Here is a 20,821-nt window from a genome sequence, read left to right as displayed (position 1 = left end):
AGCTTTTTGCTTCCATTGGCCCCACATTCAAATAAATCTAGTTCTGTGATTAAACCTTTATGGGGCACAACAGTTCTCCCTCTCTTTCCTATTTCTTCCAATAGCTGACCAAACACAATGGGTATAAGGACTCTTAATTAACTCTTTATAATGACTGTAAATTTCATTCTGTACATGTATTTGTCACATGCCTTGAATCAAAGTATTGTAAGGAGAGAATTGAAAAGACATTTTTTTTCCCATGTGTGAATTTGCCAAGAACTGAATTAAATTATTTTTTTACAGTTAGTCCTAATTGTAAAGATATTAGAAAAATATATATTAAAGAAAAATAAAATGTTACTTTTGGCAAAAGACCCCTTTCTGAAATTTTGTAATATTTTACAGTGGAATTAAAATGGTTCTGCATTGAGTTATTAAGATAGGTGATATTAGTATAGTTTATATTTGGAGACTGAGCATAGTATGGGTCCTCATCCTGCAATCTGATCCACAAGAGTGGACAGCAGAGTCTGTGTGGAACCCCCTGGACTTCAGTGGCCCTGCTTCTCGGCCTGTGTGTGCATAAGGGTCTGTCTGTCTGCTGATCAGATTGCAGGATTGGGGATATAGTTTGTTTGGGGGCTAGCAAATAGAATACACGTCCAGTCCCCTCTAGCTGGCCAGTCTGAATGGGGCCTGGGTCTAGGGTTACCAACTTTGGTTGCACGCATTCATGGAGGTTTCATAACATGACATTATCTTTAATTAAAGATTAATCTTTAATTCCTGGAGACTCCAGGACAATCCTGGAGGGTTGGCAAGCATAGGTGGGTCAGCAGTGACAGTCATTTCCCTCTGGAATCTGGCTAGTGAACTCAGTCCAGGCCCAATAGACAAAAGTCAGCATCACAGTTTAGCTGCCTTGCTGACAGGGGTGTGTGCAGAGAGGCCAAGGAATGAATGTGTTTGAGGCTGAACTTCCTTTTGTGGCTTAGCAGTAGTCCCTTCACTTCAGATCAGAAATGGGGAGGTGTATAGGTGTACTGTACACTCCATTAGATCGGGGATACAGGATTACGGTCTCCAGGTCTTTTCAGCCAATATTTTTCACAAACACTAGGGGGCAGATTGTTCCCCTGATCTCTTCCTCCTATTGCCAGGGTGAAACAGGCAAATCCGTTTATCTCAAGAAGCCTGCGTGTGGGGAGGGGAGGGCTGAGTTGACCCTATAGCACAACGTTCTGCTTCATGCTGATGCTGCAGAAGCCCCATAAGTATGATCTTCTCATGAGTGGGATCTGCAGCTTGGGGGAAGGGCCCTCAAATCCCCTATGATTTCCCCATGCAAGATCAAGTTGATTCCTCCTCCTCTGAACGCTCTGAGGGAAAGTCTGAGCCTAGGTGACAGCAGAGAGTCTCGGGAGCCACGATCCCTGCCGGAGGGAATAGGGAGGGCTGGGGCATAGAACAGAGACCCTGCCCTTCTGGGTATATGTACCAACATCTATGGGATTGGAGGGTCTTGCCAGCAACTCCATCCATTCCCTGACAGGATAAGTCAGAAGGATCTCCATGGATTGTTTCCCAGACAGCCTGTGGAAAAGGGGCGGTGTGACCAGAAAGCCCTGGAGGGCTTGCTGACACAATATGTCCTATAGGACGTACCTCTCAGGAGATTCAGAACGCTTGCCCTGTCCTCTCTCCCTACCTCTCCTTCTTTGTGCAAGATGGGAGGCTGGATTTCCAAGTGCTCAGCACCTGCAATTGGGGCCTGATTGTCAGTAGAGCTTAGGATGGTAGGTGTGGAGCATTGAAACAGGAGCCTCTGGGTGCAAAGCCCTCTTGAAATCTGACCCCTAGTTTAGCTGTGACACCACCTATTAAAGATGTGGCACCCAGGCCTCCTGCAAGAAATGGAGCTTTATTTCCTGGCCTCAGTCTGTCTCCTGACTTGACTCAGGGTTACAAAGGTAAATAACCTCACATGGCAAAGGTTGGTAAGGCATCCAATTACTCCAATGCCACCCTCTCATCAAGTAGGGTGACCAGACAGCAAATGTGAAAAATCGGGATGGGGGTGGGGAGTAATAGGAGCCTATATAAGAGAAAGATCAAAAAATCGGGACTGTCCCTATAAAATCGGGACATCTGGTCACCCTATCATCAAGTATCATCAACCCCTTCACACAAAGCCAATGGAAAAGGAGCGTGCTTTAGGGAAAGGCACACCTTTACAGCACTGAAATAAAAATCTATAGCTGCTACCAGGGAGCTCTGTCAGGCAGGGTGAACGTTTTCTTCTGATCTTCCAAAATGTCCAGAGTTTTGATACGTGTAATTAGGAAAAAATCAGGCTGGAAGTAAACTGAGCATGGACTAGAAAACTTCTGTGATTTTTTCCTTTCAAGTCCAGTCAGATTTCAGCAAAACTTTGAATAATGGATAAAGCTTTGAATAATGGATGCTCTGTAGTCAAGGTCCCTTGACTTTTCTTTTTGCCTAACAGGAAGCCTTTTAATTTCAGTAAACATGGTAGAGTAGGTACAAAATGCTTTGTGTTTTGCAGTGCCAATGAACTGAAGTGTATGTTTTCATTAAAAATTCAGCAGTAGGAGTGCAAATCCCAGCTCTGAGCTGTGTGTTGTTCTGAAGGTTGGCTGTAGCTGGAACTGTAGACAGGGGCCAGATCCCCTGCTGGTGTAACTCTGTGTTGAAGTCAATGCAGCACTGCCCCACATTATGTTGCGTCTTTTCCCATCTCTCCTCTGGGCAGTTCACAATTCTGTTTTTACCACTATGGTCTTTACGATTGTACCTGATGGGATTGTCACCTGCCTTAATTCGATCAGATTAAAACCTTCTGCACTGAGATCTTGGGCCAGATCCTTACCTGGTGTAATGTGGAGTAGCTCCATTGAAGTCAGTTTCCACTGGCTGAGGATCTGGATCCATATGGTTATGCTGTGATGATTGCAAAACCAAGACACTACTGAATTCATGACGCATTGAGTTTGTACGGCAGGGCACATTTTTAAATATGCCAACAACTATAATGTATTATTGAGAGTCACCTTAGAGAGATTATTGCACAATAACTTGCCCTGATGTTTACATTGCCACTGGATGTTCTGTCGTGATGTGATGATTTTGTAATGCAGAGAGGAATTCTAGCAACTTGCAAGTTAGCCTTGCAGGACACAAGTGGATAATAAATGTGAGTGGCAAACCCCGATCTCTCCTCTGCTTTTATCTCAACTCTCTGCTTCCTTTCCTTTGTTCTGGCCTTTCTCCAATCTGTGATGAACTTTTTAAACCAGCTGTAGAAATAAATTATCATGCCCCTGAAGATTTCGGACACTCTTATTGACTTGAACGTTATTTGTGGATTTGTTTATGCCTTTGGTGTTCAATTTCCTCAGCTCCTTGCTCAGAGCTCTAAGGGTATGTCTACACTGAAGTTAGACACTGGCAGCTGGCTGTGCTAGCTGACTTGGGCTCGTGGGCCTCGGGCTAAGGGGCTGTTTAAGTATGATGTAGATGTTTGGGCTTGGACTGCAGCCTGAGGTCTTGGACCCTCCCATCTTGCAGGGTCCTAGAGCCTGGGCTCCAGCCCGAGCCTGAACATCTATGCAGCCATTTTTTCAGTATCAGAGCCCTGACGCATGCAAGCCCGAATCAGCTGACCAAGGCCAACCACAGTTTTTTTTTATCCCTGTGTAGACATAGCCTAAGTGAGCCAGAATGGGACAGAATACGGCTCCAGGACTTCTCTGAGGGCCCCACTTCTAGCTTTTGTGGTTGCAAAGTAAACACTCTGAATAAGAAACTTCAGTAGAACCTCAGAGTTACAAACCCATCAGGAATGGAGGTTGGTCGTAACTCTGAACAAAACATTATGGTTCTTTCAAAAGTTTACAACTGAACATTGACTTAATACAGCTTTGAAACTTTACTATGCAGAAGAAAAAGTGCTGCTTTTCCTTTATTTGTTTAGTAATTTATATTTAACACAGTACTTGCTGTACTTGCAAGTAATAGCACTATATTTGGTTTTTTTTGGGGGGGGGGGGATCTCTGCTGCTGCCTGATTGCATAGTTCTGATTCCAAATGAGGTGTGTGGTTGACCGGTCAGTTCGTACCTCTGAGGTTCCACTGTATGTGTAAACTGATGCAGTGCTCTCTTTCTGGCTCTACAGTCAGACAGCCTCAAACAACAGCTCCAAGGAACTGTGTTCCTGAATTGTGCTATAACAAATAGTAAAGTCTAGGGCCTGGTCTACACTAGGAAGTTAGGTTGATATAACTACGTTGCTCAGGGGTGTTAAAAATCTACACCCCTAAGCAAAATAGATAAACCTACCTAAACCCCACTGTAGACAGGGCTAAGTCAGCGAGAGAATTCTCCCATCGACCTAGCTATTGCCTGTCGGGGAGGTGGATTATCTATGCTGATGGGAGAAGCCCTCCTGTTGGCATAGCCAGCATCTTCACTGAAACACTACAGTGGTGCAGGGTAAGTGTAGACAAGCCCTAAGACTGTAGCTTGATTTGTGAACGCGTTCAGACATGGTTTGGTCCCATCTATGACAAGCTGCAACACCAAACTGTGTTTGAGCTGTGTCATGGGACAACATATCATAACAGCTCCTGACACAGTAGATTTTACATTGCAGCTGGGACCTCTGTCTGGTTTCTGTCAGATTCCTGCAAGGCCTTGTTCATCAAAATAATCCTCACCCATCTGAACAGCCACCAGGATTTCAATGAGATAGCTTAGATGCTGGGGCTGCCTACAAGAGCAAGGTTTACTTGTGTGAGTAAAGGATTGGATGACTGGGCCCTAAAGCTCTGTGGGACATGCAAGCAGTCCGAAGAAGTGGGTATTCACCCACGAAAGCTCATGCTGCAAAACTTCTGTTAGTCTATAAGGTGCCACAGGATTCTTTGCTGCTTCTGTTTGAATCAAGATGGTGCACTGTATGCTGGGACCTACCATCTGCAGCCCATTCCTCTGTGCCAGCTGCTCCCCTGCTTATAAGGTACTCCCAAGCAAGGGAGAAGCTCACAGAGGAGTGGGCTCCAGCATGCAGCGCTGCATCTTGATTCAAGGCTACTCACCCTCTGCTATCTTCCCTGCTCTCTATGGCAGCATTTTGCTCAAATTAGGTCCAGCTCTTGGGCGCCAGCTCATATGGGAGCAGTGCATTTTTCATATGTATTTCTTAATATTAGAAATCTATGGGATACAGCTGAGAGCTGAATGAGGTCTAGGCAGTGTTGACCACTCTCATGGTTTTATTGCGAGTCTTGTGATATTTGGTGTTTTCCTTAAATCCCCAGCTCCTGGCGTCACAATTACATGAGAATTTCAGTTAAATAAAAGTAAGATTGTAGGCCTCATGATTTTAAAGAAAAGCTTTAAGACATGACCTGAGTGTATCTTAAAGGCTCAGAAATAGAAGGAAAAAAAGAAGGAACCCAGAATTTATTATATTTTAAAATCTCACGATTTTTAAGCCAACATCCTGATTTTCAGACCTCTGAGGTTAGCATGAATGCACATATATAGTATGTATCATTTTCAAAGTACGGGGCTGACCCTGCAGACTTTCAGTGGATCACTCACATGGCTAAGATTTAGCAGTGTTAGTGGTGCCAGAGGCCCTGATCAGGATTACAGCCTATTGGGCTGAGCAGGGCTGGCTCCAGGCACCAGCCCAGCAAGCAGCTGCTTGGGGCGGCCAACAGTGAGGGGTGGCACGTCCAGGTCTTTGGTGGCAATTTGGCAGCGGGTCCCTCAGTCCCTCTCGGAACGAAGGACCAGCCACTGAATTGCTGCCGAAGACTGAAGTGGTGGCGGTAGAGCGGCGGTTCGCGATTGCGGCTTTTTTTTTTTCTTTTGGCTGCTTGGGGTGGCAAAAACCCTGGAGCCGGCCCTGGGGCTGAGCCCTGGATTACCATATAGTAAGAGGCAGCTCCTGCCCTAAAGAGTTGATGATCTAACTTGCAAGTATTAATGATATCTAAGCCTAATGTGACAACTATGGCATTTCTGTTATAATGTTGTCAGTATATGAATATATCTGTATAACCAAATATATAACTAACTATGTTAATAACTTGTGTATATGAATCATATACCTTTGCCATGAATTTTCAATATTATACATAGGAGCCAGTTTTATAGCACTGAAAATATATATCATTTTTATTTTTAGTGCATTTAAACATATACTAAATTATGTTTTTCCGGTCTGGGCAGCAAGTGGCCAATGCTGTCATTGCAGGCGTTCCCCTGGATGGGGCCAGTTTGTCCCTGGAATATTTCTGCAGTTCGCATGTGTTAATTTACATTATTAACTGTGCAACAGTGTACGGATCAGGTGGCAACAGAAGTCCAGGTATACAACAGAGTCCAGTCATTGGGATTAGCTCTTCAGCCTGTCCCCATTTTATCTGCCACTGAGTAAATCGACAACACTAATAATCTCTCTGTACAGTTCAGAGTGAGATAACATCAGTTTTATGGCTGGAGAGACAAAGGAGGAACATTATAGCTGTTACACACAAACGCCAGTGGAGTGTGGGACATGAGCACTGAACGACCTTCTTCCCCCACAATGACCTTCTCAATATGGCAGAATTCAGCTACTGAAGAAGCCCTTCTGGCTTCCCTCTTTGCATTTGTGCTCAGATTTAACCCTTCCGACCACCAGCAATGGCTTCAGTACGAAGATTCCGGCAAGCTGACGTGGCAGAGCTTGTGTGTGTGGGAGCATCCTTGCTAGGGAGCCGGGGCAGAGTCTGTCAGGATGGGATGCAGCAGCGCAGCCTTTGGTTTAGGGGTAGGCGGTGTAAGTAACTACTTTTCAGTATTCACGGTAGAGAATAACGGGATTTATTGAAGGGGGAATCAAGCGGGGGGAGGACTTCCAGGGTTGTAAGACTTGATTTGTAATAGGACCCAATAGAGATGAATTGCCTTTCTGCTACAGCCAAACTGAGAACTTTATAATCCGAATAAAAACATGCTTTGATTTTAACAAATGCCAGCCCTTTGCAAACCTGCTTCTTTATTTGGAGGAGCATGGGCTGGATGTAGAATGCCGATTGCTTAATTTGCCGTAGGCTAAGAGTGACCCTTTCTTGCAGTTTATTGAACTTTCCTTAAAATCACCAGAGATCCAGGGCCGCTCAAAGCGGGGGGCAAGTGGGGCAATTTGCCCCGGGGCCCCATGAGCCGCAGGAGCCCTGCAAGCTATGGCCGAGAATCCCTTTCCTAGCTAGAAGCGCCTTTTTAATTTTTACTTACCTGGCGGCGGTCCGGGTCTTCAGCGGCACTTTGGTGGCAGGGGGACCTTCAGTTGCTCCGGGTCTTTGGTGGCACTTCGGCGGCGGGTCCTTCGGTGCTGCCAAAGACACGGAATGAGTGAAGGACCTGCTGCCGCAGACTCAGAGCGCCACCCGGTGAGTACAACTGCCGCAGCGGGTGGCGCTTTTTTTTATGTCCGCTGCCCCGCTTTGCCCCAGAGCCCCTGAATCCTCTGGGTGGCCCTGCAGAGATCCATTCCAGACAGTCTTGTTAATTATATTATTAAATGTCACTGTGCATAATTCAGGGGCAAAGATGTCAAAGTCCAGTGGTTTGGGAGATTGAAAACAGTGAATGTGGGGTAGGGAGACTTGAAAATTTAGACACACAAGCTATCTGATTGGTAATGGGAAAATGCTTGCCAAGAAATGATAAATCAACACCTGGAGCAGATCCACAGAGAGGTGCTATCCTACTGCTGGAGATTGCACTGGAAGAGTTTCCAGCTGTTTTCAGGGGCAGTGCTGGAGTATTGTTTGTTTTATATTTCATCCTGTATAAAATCCACACTAATAAATAGGAATTGATATTGAGGCTGCCTCCTCTCTTTGGGCTTAAACCTGTGAGGAATGGAGCCTTCACAACATTGACATCAAGTGGAGTTTGATGTCATCAGTGGCTTTTGGCATCAGTGAGGAGGCACTGGATTCTAATATAGTCCTGATTTGTCTAGGTCAGCCTGTGTCTTGCAAGATGTTAAAAGGACACAATGCAGGAATTATTGGGTGAGGTTCTACAGCCAGTGCTATGCAGGAGATCAGATTAGATAATCAGAATGATCCCTTCTGGCCTTAAAATCTGTGCATCTAATATTATTACAACCAAAAGTTTTAAAAATCAATTTTCATACGTTGTGCTGTTTGTTTACTTTTTTGTATTTCTCCCAGTTCAGACGATGATTCTAGCTCAGGGGTTCTCAAACTTCATTGCACCGTGACTCCCTTCTGACAAAAAAAATTGCTACACGAATCCAGAAGTGGGGACAGCTCCACGGCCCTGGGTGGGTGGGTGGGCTGGGGTGGGGGCCAAAGTCTGAGCCTCGCCGCCCCGGATGTGGGGGCCAAAGCCTGAGCCCCGTCACCCTGGATGGGTGGGGGGGGCAAAGCCAAAGCCCTGTCACGCTGGGCAGAGGTGGGGGGGAAAGCCAAAGTCCAAGCCCTGCCGCACCAGGTGGGGGTCCTGTATCCTGAGCCCCATTGCCCAGGGCTGGAGCCCTCAGGCTGCGGCTTTGGCCTGGGCGGTGGGGCTGAGGCTTTGGCTTCGGCCGCGGACCCCAGAAAGTCTAACGCCAGCCCTGGCAACCCCATTAAAACGGGGTTGCGACCCACTTTGGGATCCCGACCCACCGTTTGAGAACCACTGCACTACATAATTCCAATCGCCTGCACTGGAAGGCAATGTATGTGATACATTTTTAAGGGTCTAGGACTGAGAAGTCTTTTCACCTCTCACTACTCTGATTCTATTTTTTAATTCTATTTCCCTGTCATTTAAAGGGATAAATGACAGGAAAATAGAACAAAAATGAGCTAAAAATAGTTGCAGGCAGTACATCTACCCCCAATTTCTCCTGTCAGTTTAAGAGGTGTTACAATCACAAAGTCCTAATTTTTTAAATTTTTTTCTGTGAAGGACTCACACAAACAAGGGACACTGACTGACTACCTGGGGTGCAGTAACGCTGACTATAAGCCAACGCTGAAATGCACAAAGCAAACAAACTGAAGAAACAGGGGAAAATATTTCCCATCTAATCTTATTAAAACAACTGTAGGTAAAATTTGTCAGAGAAATGTGATTTCTTAAGATCTTGTTCCTTTAGCTTTGTTTAGAAAGTATTAAGTTATTCAATATATAATGTGTTAACTGTCAGAAATGTAGTTAAAAGGTTTCCTACACATACTTAATATTTTTTTGAGCATCCTTTATTACCTTTCTACTGTCCCTTTGTTTCTTTCATCTGTGTCTCTTTTCCCCTCATTCTTCTGTTCCCAGCCTCCAGCTCTTCTGTTGTGCTTCGTGGCTTTCTGAACTGATGTTTTTTGCAGCTGTCCAGTTTAGGCTGCTCTTGCTTGAAACTTTATGTTGCTGGCCTGGTAGTGTTTCCCCACATCTTCTTTCCTTGCACAGCCTATAGCTTCTCTGGTCATCTCAAACATAAATAGCATTCATGACTGCTACTTTATGCAATTTAAACTGTGGCTTTTTCCTCACAGCACACACTGTCCTTAGCTATTTCAGTGGATGACTGCAGTCTATGCCCCTTTACAAAGATTCTGCTCATCTGGAAGTGGCTGAGAATTTTAATATCCCTAATATAAATGATGCCGTGGTGGGAGGCAGGCTTTAAAAAAAATGTACCAGTTGCCTACTAGAGAGAGGCTTAAACTTACCAACCAGAAACCAATAGAAAAAACAGGTGATAGTAAATAGAAAAGTTATCTACAGGAGTAACAGCATCACTGCCTCTGCTATTGCTTACAACTTTCTGATGGGCAAGAGAAATGTGAAACTGATATGACTGTCTGTTTCAGGACTGCACAAAGTTTTGAACAGCAGCGATGAAACCGACAAGGGACTTGTTAATTTTACTCTGGCAGAGCAGCAACAGAAATAGTGGAACAGTCTGTCTGCCTACTAGTTCTAGCAGCTGATGGCTGGTCAGGCTCTGGAGAGCCCTGTGGACAGGGGTTTGGAACTCCGTGGTCCCGGACACTTGTACACCACAGGGAAGGAAGCTTTCCTGAGATTTCAGTAAAAAATCTGCTCTGACCTTTGACCTCCAGATCATTAGTAGTTAGAGATGATGGAACAATCAAACATGATTGGGGTGGGGGTTACATTTGCTAGAACTATAGTCATCCACAGTTAGTAGTAAATTAACTAAGAAGCTTAATTAGCAAGTTTCATTTATTTCTCAGGTGGCCTGTTGGCTGCATCAAATATTATGGTGATGAGTATGGTATAAGACCATACATAGAATCAGGGCTGGCTCCAGGCACCAGCTTACCAAGCAGGTGCTTGGGGTGGCAACTCCATTGCGGGGTGGCACTTTAAGGTATTTGGCGGAGGGTCCCTCACTCCCGCTTGGAGCAAAGGACCTCCCACTGAATTGCCGCAGATCGCGATTGCGGCTTTTTTTTTTTTTTTTCGCTGCTTGGGGTGGCAAAACTCCTGGAGCCGGCCCTGCATAGAATAGAATAGATCCCCTATTTATTATTAATAATAAAAGGAAAAATATATGTGTTTTTTGGACTCAGTATGTTGCATGGTGGACCCCGACCAATGAGAAGAGAGGAACAAATGAAAAGAAAAAGGAAAGTTGTTCCACTTGTATTATAAGGGAGGGAGGTAACTGGTTAACAAGTTACCATGGGAAGTTTATCTCCATCTTTCCTTTGGCTGTTATGGTTTTAAATTCTACTTGCCCCCGGGCTGCCTAAATCTCAGATCTCCGGAAGCCTGAATAAACGCAAGAGTAAATCCCTGACAAGCACAGAGGAAACAGTCACAGAAGGGTTTGTCCTGAGGCAGGTGAGCAGCCTGCACTTTGCTCTGCTTTGTCAGCTGGGAGGACGTCTCTGTAGCAGCAAAGAGCCGGGAGTGCTGATCCAGGTTGAGGGTCAGGCAGGCATCAGCTGATGTGGCAGGTGGACTTTGACAGCCGTCTTTGGGGACGGAGAGAGCGCAGGCCAGGTCTGCAAAGCTGTCGGTGGTGGGCACGTTCGAACAGGTGTGTGTACGCAGATGGGCATTTTGCTGCTTGCTGGACTTTCTCCAGGTGCTTGTCATCCTGTGGCACCTGGGAAATCAATCTCCATTTCAACCCCTTGCTCGTAATTCTGGGCTATGGGATGACATGAACTCAGAATAGACTGACACACACACAAGTGTGTGCTCTAGAAAGCTGCTCAGTCCAGCATTTTATACTTTGTGTGTTGTGGAGGATGTGTGTGTGTGTCTCAAGTTGAGATCACATTGGTGCGAATTGTGAGTGTTGACCCTTAGAATAGCACAGAACAGTTTTGGCAAAGGTGTGGGGGAGGGGAAGAGATTGTAGCTTTTTGGGTGGGAAGGGAGAGAGGGTTTATTAGAACAAATTGGTGTCAGCCCCTGGTTCCACATGCCCCTGAGTGGCTGCACAAAGGAATAAAGAGCTGAGCATGTCTTAGCCTTTATAATGGGTTAGATAAAAACCCCTCATCTGAGCACCCCTGAAATCCAGATTTGGATCCAGGTTTTGTGGCTAGGGACCATTTCTTTGGCATTAGCTATAGCAGAGCTGTGGGTGTCTCCAAGCGCTCCATTCTCTAGGAACATTCTTACTGTTATCTGACTCTCTAGATGTGGGGACTGATAACATTGCAAAGCGAGTGCTGTTGGTGGGTTCATTGCCCACTCTATGGCATCCGTGCAGTTTGGTTGATCAGGACTTTTGCTGTTACACCAGGCATTAAAGGGGGCAAGTGGCCAGGGGCAGACTAAAATGGTGGTGCCTCCAAATTGCTCCCAGGGCCAGTGGTGCTGCTGGCAAACAAACTCCTGCAGTGGGGAGGTGAGATCCTATTTTAGGCTAGGCTGTGGGTCCTGGATCATGCCTTCATCTTCCCTGAGGTCAGGTAGCTGGTCAGGACTATACAGTGTCTGAGGAGAAGGCTTTCTGAAGACCCCTCTGCAATATCCTCCCACCCCTGAAATGTACTTGCTATTTTGGAGTTGTGGGAAACATATTGCCCAAGTTACTTGCACTTGCAAGGCTGACTTGTCTCCCTCTCCTCCCAGCACAAGTTTCACCCATCAAGACTTGAAAAATGTGTCAGACACCTACTAGCAGTAGGACTAATTCTACTAGCTGAAAGCAGGGCCAGCTCTGGCTTTTTTCCACTCCAAGCAAAAAAAACCAAAAACCTGCAGGGCGGCTGGAGCGGCGAAGCAAAAAAAAAAAACCCTGCGGAGCGGCACAGTGGAGTGCGCGCCCCGGCTAGCAAGGGTGGGGTGGGGAGGGAGCAGGGAGGAGAGAGAGAAGGGGGGCGGCCAGGGCTTCCTTCAGCCAGGCCGCTAACCACTCGGCCTCTCCCGCCGCGCCGCCTGCCAGGAGGGCTCTTTGCCGCTCCGGTCGGCGGGGAGGGAAGGACACAGGCTGCCGGGTTTGCTGCAGACCTGGCACTGGCAGGGGCAGACGTGCCGCCGCCCCCTACAGGGCGCCCAGAGCAGCGAACAAAAAAAAAAAAAAAAGGGTGGCCATGCCGCCCTAGGATTGGACAGAATGCTGCCCCTTAGAATCTGCTGTCCCAAGCACGAGCTTGCTTGGCTGGTACCTGGAGCCGGCCCTGGCTGAAAGTGTTCCTATCAGCAAGAGGGATGGGGTTCTACCAGCCAGGCTGAGGGACAGTGCCCTGGTGAGAAGCCCAGCCTTCCTGTCAGCTGCTGAGGATGCTGGGATTTCTCCCAGATCCTGTCACCGAATCCTTCCTTGGGCTCCCTCTTTTGTATCATCTATGGCTAATAGATGTCTAATACATTTGAAACCACACTCCTCAAGCTGCTGAAAGGCTTCCTGTCTCTTTACCTTGAAAAGTCTTGGCTGCTCTGAGGCAGGGGTTCAGCTACTCTACATTTTCCACTTGTATTTATTTTTTTCTCATTCTACGAGACTAACTGCAGTACCTACTTTTGGTGTGCTTCATAGTTTTCTGAGCCATCTTCAGCAGCAGCACTGTGTTTTGACAGTTTCACTGCAGCCCACTGGGTTGTGAGTGACTGATCAATCTTGTTAATTTCTGCTTAGGGAAAGCTATGCGCAGCAAGAGAGTCCCTCTGGCTGGCTGGCTGCAGACTCAGGAAGACAGCTCTGCATTAGCTCATATTTGGAAGGTTCTCTTTGCAACTGAAAAGGCAAGAAACATTTTAAATGGAAAATTAAACTCTTCAAAGATTGTTGTTTCAGGCCACCTCACTTGCCAGGGAAAGCTTCCAGCTTGTCACTGGTGGGTGGACAAGTAGCTTTTCCATGCCCCTGGACACTGGCATCTTGAAGGGAGTCAAAGGGACATGAACTAACAGCAAAGCTGATCGGTATTATGGCATTGGAAACATGGCAATGCACTTTGCGGGCTGACTTTGAGGTAGTTTAGATTTCATGCCCTGGGATATCCCTTTGTTTACAGGAAGCTACAAAACTACGAAACACTAAACTAAGGAGGCGGAGCTCCACAGCAAGACCCAGATGGACCCTTGGGTGCCCCCGGGGCAGCCCCAGCCAAGAGGGAGGCATGTAGCCTGGATGGAGGGCCAGGACAGGGGGCCATGGGGAGAAGGCTACCACAGACCTCGACCCCAGTCCAGGCATAATGGTGAGAGGTATTACCACCACCAACAGGACCTCAGAACAGGGCCTCAACTGTGGCCAGACCCATGGATGGAGTACCACTCCCCCAGCTATCCTGGCAGGCCAGGGGACCAGATCAGACCAGACTCCAGAGCAGAATATTATGAAAGCAGTTATCTCACTAGACCATATTCAAGGTAAGGTTTGAATAAAATTAAGTAACCATATGGATCAAACTGTCCTCTGTGGGTGCTTATCCTTTCACATTCTTCTAAATAGCCAGTTATTAAAACAGGAGCTGCAGTGGCTGCTTTATTTAGGGCCGTGTAACAGTTCCCATTCTAATCCCCTCTTTATGGTCATGCATAACTTTCTAAAACTTTCACTTTTGGGGCTGAAATTTTCCAGGCTTGACCTCTATCCATCAGTGAATTTCTTTTGAAAATTGGAACAAATATAATTCAGCTCTTTTGAGTGCTAGGAAAGTGATAAAAAATATAAAGAATAATGTAACAAAAATTATTGCAGCCATGTTAACTCTGCTGCAGAAACAGTCAGGGGAGGAAGGATCAAATGTGGGATGGACACATCCTTTATTGAGGAGAAGTGGCTTTGAGTGTCCTGGCAGATACAGATTTTGATCTGATCAAGGTATGGACCTTTGAAAATTGCATGTCGTACCTACGAAGTCCACTTTGCAGTGGGTTTTTCACAAAGCTGTGCTAAGGGGTGTGAGTGAACTGTCAGGGGTTGAGGGAGAGCTCTGGGCACTTTTGGGATGCAGCAGAGAAGCGGGGCCTACTGGGAAGCCCCTTAGGAGCATGGCAGCTTCAAATGTTTGCAGGAAGAAGGTTCTTTTCTCCAAATCTCCTAAACTGCTCATGAGAGTGGGTCCCTCCAGCAGAGCTCCTAGGGATATTCCAGAGGTGTCCAGCCAAACGATTCCAGAATTCCACCAAAGCTGGCAGGGCTCCAGTGGCCTGGAGGGTGATGCTCCTCTATTAAGAACAGGAGGCGAAGGGAATCTGACCCCCAAACCTCCCGCTCTTGCTCCGTGCTTCAGAACACTCACCCTAACCTCTGACCTTGACAATAGCCCTGATTGTGACCCTGCAGCTGACTATGGGGCTGATGAGACCCTGGCATTTATTTCATTGACCTCGTTTCACAACAGAGTCCCAAAGATCTGAGACTGGGATGGAATCCTAACCCGGCATTTCATTCCACACCTGATCCCTTGGCCTTTCACCTTGGAACTGATCCTGGATGGAATCTTGTGTCCTGACCCTAGATCTAGTTCTGATGCAGGACTAGTCTCCTGATCCTCTGTTTGGATATGGATCAGCATGGGAGCTGCCCAATGCCAATATAGTTCTGATGGGGATTCCTTTCTTTTGCTCTCCTTTTGGTTCTCCGCCCTCTCTGTTCTGTATATTTGGGATTCATTTCAGGCAAGGCTATGAGGACCCCTACTGGAGCTACCCATCGCCAAGCTCTGGAGAAGACTACGCTTACAGGGGTTATCACAGACCCTCCCAAGTACTGCAGCATGAGAGAGGTACTGTACGTTCCTCTAGGAAATGAAAACTACTTTGCTTGCTGTTTCTTGCTGGCCTGGCCAGTCTATTGGCAATTTCTTACAGTTCTTTTAGTATTAGCGCTGTATGATGTGTCCCTTCTCTGACATACATATGTCTCTATGTCATGGTGACCAACCATGAGAGCTCCTCTGGAGGAGAGCTGGTTGTTGCCTCCTCCAGAACCAGCTACTCACCTTTTCTTGGTTAGATGGGCTTTCCAAAGAGCATCCCAAGGTGTTCTCCTCCTCCTGAGGAGCTGAATTCATTGCCTCCATTCTCAGCCCTTGAATCCTGGGCTCATGATGCGAGCACTGACTTGGGTTTGCATCTGAGAGACAGCTACAGCAGTGACATACAGGAGCATTTGAGCGCCATGTAGCAGGTGAAGCACCAAGTCGTTACTGGTCCCAAACAGTGTAGGATAATGCTAATTTCACTGCATGGTCAGAGCTAGCAGCCTGATGACACTTCTGAGCTAAAGGAAATGTGAAGGAAGGGATGTCTGTTACTGTGCATGTATTTTATAGGTGTGTATTGTATGTAGACACACACACAAATATATATATCATTGTACTAACTAGGCAGAATAATTTGGAAGCAATGGAGTGCAAATGACAAATCCTGACTCAATGTTGTCCCTTTTAAAACTTCATTAATATTAATTGCCCTGAAGAAAAATACTAGATCTTTATGGTGGTTTTCTCTGAGTGTGCAGATCCAAGGCACGAAGATCCTTATGGCAGGCACATGAATTACTGGGATCAGAACTACTACAGAGACTCCCGTCATGACCAGGAGACCAGCCCATTTGGGCAGAACGATGTGGCACAATACCGGTAAGGGTGATTAGAATGGGACGGGAAGAACTTAATGTCTGTGCATGAGCTTTGCAGGCAGGTTTCCAACTTCCCCCTTCAAAACCTAAGCAATAACACGTGATTAGATGGGGGTGCGTGGTTATGCTGTCATCCCAGATGGACTGTCTGGGATGGAATGTCTCTAGAAGCTACGTGCCGGTGGGACCCCACGCTGCACACCCTGAACCTGTTGTGGTTCGCCTAGTGAGTTGTGACCCGAGCAAGTACAGTCTCAGTTACCCAGCCAGCAGCTCCATTGACCCAGGCTGTTTTGTGTTACTGTGCATACATGGTTCTCGCTGGCTCTCCTGCAGCTTCCCATGGTGTCACCATTAGATCACTCTTGAAATAGCCTCTTGGGTCAGTTTCAAGGACGTCCTCTACTGTATTTCAAACCTGGAGCAGCTGGGGTTCCCCCAGCATCGCTCTGTCAGTGTGCATAGCTTTGGGCAGCACTAGTGTGCATGTGGCAGGGGAGAAAGGATTCCCTGTGCCTTATCTATGCTTAGCGTTGGGCTATCCATCCTAGCGCTTCTAGGGCCTGATCCGGTCCCTACTGAAAGACTCCCATTGACTTCAAAGGGCTTTGGATCAGGCCTCTAGATTAAAAATTGTACCAGGCAGGGACTGTGTCTGTCCAGCACTGGGTACACTGACCCCACGCAGGAAACAATGATGACAGTGAATTGTGTTTCAATGGCTTGGCCTGTTTGATTGCAGCCAGAAGAGGGCTGATGCTGAGGGACAGATTTTAAAAAGCTCTTAAGGCACCTAATGGTGCAGACAATCCCACTAGGTGCCAATCTGGCTCTTCAGGACCTAAATACCTTTAAAATCTGGCACTTAGTACTCAGTACACAGCTCTTCATCTTGGCAGGATGCAGCCAGAATCTGTGCCATTGGACTGCAAAACTACAGCTCCCTTTCTGCAGGAGACTGAGTCTGTTCTAGCAAGCCGGTTCTGTGTATTCTCATTTCTCTTGAATAAAGAGAGGGAGTCTTTACCCCCATCTGGCAGCAGCACACGTGCCACTGGCTTTTCACCTAGGAAAGTCATCAGTACTGGAACTTGATGAGCACATCTGCAGTGGGTTCTGTGGACAGCTCATGGCACATCTGCCCTCATGTTGGGTTGGCACTCTGTTCCCTCCCACAGCTCAAAGAGCTACAGCTCCTGTGAAGAGAGGTACATCTCTACTCCCAGGCAGGAGCAGATTGGGGAGGAATCCCAGGGGAACTGCGTGGAGGACACCAGCTTCCAGCCATATGAGGTAACCACAGAGAGTCAGATGAGTCGGAGATCTGAGGTTCTTCTGTGTGGGAGTGTTGCGTAGTTGTTAGAGCAGGGACCAGGCAGTCAGGAGGTCTGAGTTCTGTCTACCTGGATCTACCTGGATCTACCACCAACTCTCTGTGGACCTTGAGCAAATGCCTTCACCTGCCATTGCTTCAATTTCCCAGTTTGCGAAATGGGGTAGTGTTACTTCCCCACCTTCCAGCGTTGATACATTACTGTTTGCAGAGTGCTTTGAGAGCCTCACCTGGAAACATGATGGAAGGGCTATTAGTATCATTATCACAAAGTCTCCTTCTGTGGGGCTCTCACTTGCACTCCCCATGGCATCTGGAGGCAGGGCTCACCCTTGCTGCACCTAGAACTGGCCCAAAGGCTGGTCTTGGTGGGTTTCTCCACCCTCTGTTATTCTGGGACCTCTATTTTCATCCATTCCCTCCCCACACCAGGGGGCTGTCCAGCAGCACGGTTACTTGCTCCCAGAAGAGGTGGTGACAGATGCCTATGATAGAGCACTGCTTATTTCCACTAGTGACAGGAGACTCTGTCCAAATGACTGCATTTTGCAAATGATCAAATGACAAAACATATCTAGAAAATGCTCATTTGCTTCCTGAGGAGCAGGTGACAGCCATATGGGGTGTCTGCGTCAGATTGGTGAGAGGTACGGGGCTAGAGCCGCAGCTGATGTCAACTGGTACAGCTCCACAGAAGTCAATGGAGCTATGCGGATTTACATCAACCCAGCAGCTGAATCATATTGATCAAAACCGCCGGGAACAAGCAAAGCGTGACTAAAAGAGTTTTAGACCGTAAAGTGCTTGAGATCATCTGAGGGGAGGCGCTGCTGTACCACGCTCATCAGTGGGGACGATGTCTGTCCCCCTGTGCCAGATCCGCAGAGGACACAAGTCGGTTACAGCTCTTAGCTTGAGACTAGGCAGTTTAGCTCAAGGTGGAGAGACCCCTGTTATTTGTTCTGCAGGCGCTGGTCCAGTGCCAGCACTGGCCAACCTGGGCACCGTCACACTATAAATGCAACATGTGTTTGTTGTGTTATGGCTCCATTTCCACACATTGCAATTCTCACCCCTCTTGCCAGTCTCTCTCCCACCTTCCCTGTCTGGCTCCCTGAGGCTGCCATTTTCTCTGCTTCCCTTTCCTCACGGCTCCTGTGGCTTCTCTTCCCCCTCAGCTCCTTGCCCCACGTGAGCTCAGCCGGCTCGTGCAGTACAAGGAATCTGGCCTCAGCTCCAGCAGCTATGAACTCAGTCAGTACATGCGCGACTCTCCCATTCAGTACGACCCAGATCCTTCAGAGACCTGGAGTCCAGTTCAAACAGGTGGGTGTGAGGTGAGGGTACCAGGCGTCCGAGGGGAGGGCAGGCACATGCAGTTGCTCTCACGGCGGGGACAGTGGGCTGTATGAGAATATGGCTGTTGCCCTCACATATGAGCCTGTAAAGCATCATGGGAAGTTCCAAATGGCCATTACTGATGCTTAGGGCCAGATTTTAAAAAGCTTTTAAGGCACCTAATGGTGCAGAAAATCCCATTTGGAAAACAGCATGTGGAAAGTACAGGGTGATGCTGGGCATCGCCCAGCAGTACTGTAGGGTGGGGGCTGGGTGATGCTGGGCATTGGCCAGCAGTACTGTAGGGCATGTCCATATAACCCAGTGTTAGATTTGGTAGGGACTTCAGTCAGCTCAGAGAAGGGCTGTTTCCCTGAATTCTGCCTGGCACAGTCTGTGGGGCCTTGGCCGCCATACCAGCTGGCAGAGAAAGCTTGGTGCTGCCTGGAAGTGTGTCAGGTGCTGTCCCTAGGGTTTTCCCCCAATAACAAAGCTTGCTGAGTGGCTGTGAAAGGGCTGGCTCTGGCCTCTGTGTGCATTTGTTGCTGTTTAGAGGAAGTCTTGCTGTCCACTCCGTACCATGTGGCCCCCCAGAAGTATTCCCTCCCTCACGTGCCAGTGTGCTTTGGAGCAGGAGGCCAGCTGGTCCGAGTGTGCCCTAACTCCCCGGCTGATGGGCAGCCCGCCCTCATCGAAATACACAGCCTGGAGGTAACCAACCACCCAGCCACCTGCAACTGAGAGCTGCCATCCCATCACCCACCTGCACTGCCCCATAACCTCTTTGTACCCTCCCGTTTCCCACCTCCACTGCCCCATTACCTCATGTACCCTCCCATTCCCCGCCCATACTGCCCCAAAACCCTTTGTACTCTCCTATCCCCTGCCCGTACTTCCCCATAATCCCTTTCTGCCCTCCCATCCCCTGCCCGCACTGCCCCTGTAACAACTCGTACTTTCCCATCCCCCACCCGCACTGCCCCAAAACCCTTTGTTCCCTCCCATCCCCTGCCTGTACTGCCCCATAACCCTTGTTCCCTCCCATCCCCCGCCCGCACTGCCCCAAAACCCTTTGTACCCTCTCATCCCTTGCCTGTACTGCCCCATAACCCTTGTTCCCTCCCATCCCCCGCCCGCACTGCCCCTGTAACCCTTCGTACCCTCCCATCCCCTGCCCGTACTGCCCCATAACCCTTGTTCCCTCCCATCCCCCGCCCGCACTGCCCCTTTAACCCTGAGGGCGCCAGATTGAGGGACCTGAGTTTTGTGCCATCTCTCCAGTTCCCTGAGCAGTGCCAGCTCCCTTCCTGCCCACGTCTCACTGTTGCAAACAGTGCTATGGTAAAGTGCAGCAGGATCCACACAGACCAGTTAAGGAACAACATGTTACTGTGCTTTAGAAATAAACCCCCCACCCCCACCCCATGGAGACATGCCCTTAGGAACTAGCCATACCTTAAGGTGACTAAGACTTTAGGGTTGAGCAGTGTCCTTAACCTGGGCTCAAGAGGACATTGTGTTCACCTTCACAGCGGGCTGCATGTTTTGCCGGCATTCTCTGCCGTCGTAAAATGGAATAACCCAAATCTGTGGTTGAACTCTGCTCTGGAGCCCTTGGCCATAGCATGGATGGAGGGATCTCACACAGGAGTAGGGCCATTCTGGTTCTTACAGTTCCTTGAACGAGACACTGAGACCCAGTTCCAGGTTCTGCACAGATTGCTTTTATTGGCAAATTCCCTATGTGAGTGACCTGGGTTGGCTCTTGTACCCTGTAGCCATCCAATTGACTGGTCCCACTGGGCCAGAGGCCTTGGAGTCACAACTCTCTTCTTAGGGAACAATTTGAGGAAGCATGGTCTGGTGGCTAGGGCACTGGCATGGGACTTGTGAGACCTGGGCTCAAGTCCCTGCTCTGCCACAGACGTCCTGTGTGACTCTGGGCAAGTCCCCTAGCTGCTCTGTGCCTCAGTTCCTTATATGTGCTGGGGGGTAATAGCCCTCCCCTGCCCTGCCTGCTAGGGGTGGTGGGAGGATAAATACATTAAAGAT

At 48.0% G+C, this 20,821-nt stretch overlaps 1 protein-coding gene across 1 annotated transcript in view; it reads left to right on the top strand.

Moving 5' to 3' along the window:
- The first annotated feature begins 6,740 nt into the window (after positions 1-6,740).
- LOC120370444 (protein transport protein Sec16B-like) overlaps positions 6,741-20,821 on the top strand; it is a 47,075-nt gene continuing 32,994 nt past the window's right edge. The window contains exons 1-7 of the mRNA XM_039485158.1: positions 6,741-6,837; positions 13,523-13,880; positions 15,135-15,241; positions 15,972-16,099; positions 17,277-17,391; positions 18,610-18,757; positions 19,323-19,480. Of these exons, the coding sequence (XP_039341092.1) occupies positions 13,706-13,880; positions 15,135-15,241; positions 15,972-16,099; positions 17,277-17,391; positions 18,610-18,757; positions 19,323-19,480 (831 nt within the window). The 5' untranslated portion in view covers positions 6,741-6,837; positions 13,523-13,705. The remainder of the gene's footprint in view (positions 6,838-13,522; positions 13,881-15,134; positions 15,242-15,971; positions 16,100-17,276; positions 17,392-18,609; positions 18,758-19,322; positions 19,481-20,821) is intronic.

Source organism: Mauremys reevesii, linkage group 8, assembly GCF_016161935.1.
Source record: "Mauremys reevesii isolate NIE-2019 linkage group 8, ASM1616193v1, whole genome shotgun sequence".
Lineage (NCBI taxonomy): Eukaryota > Metazoa > Chordata > Testudines > Geoemydidae > Mauremys > Mauremys reevesii.
The sequence above is the reverse complement of the archived record's forward strand: the minus strand, read 5'-3'. Positions and strand labels throughout refer to the sequence as shown.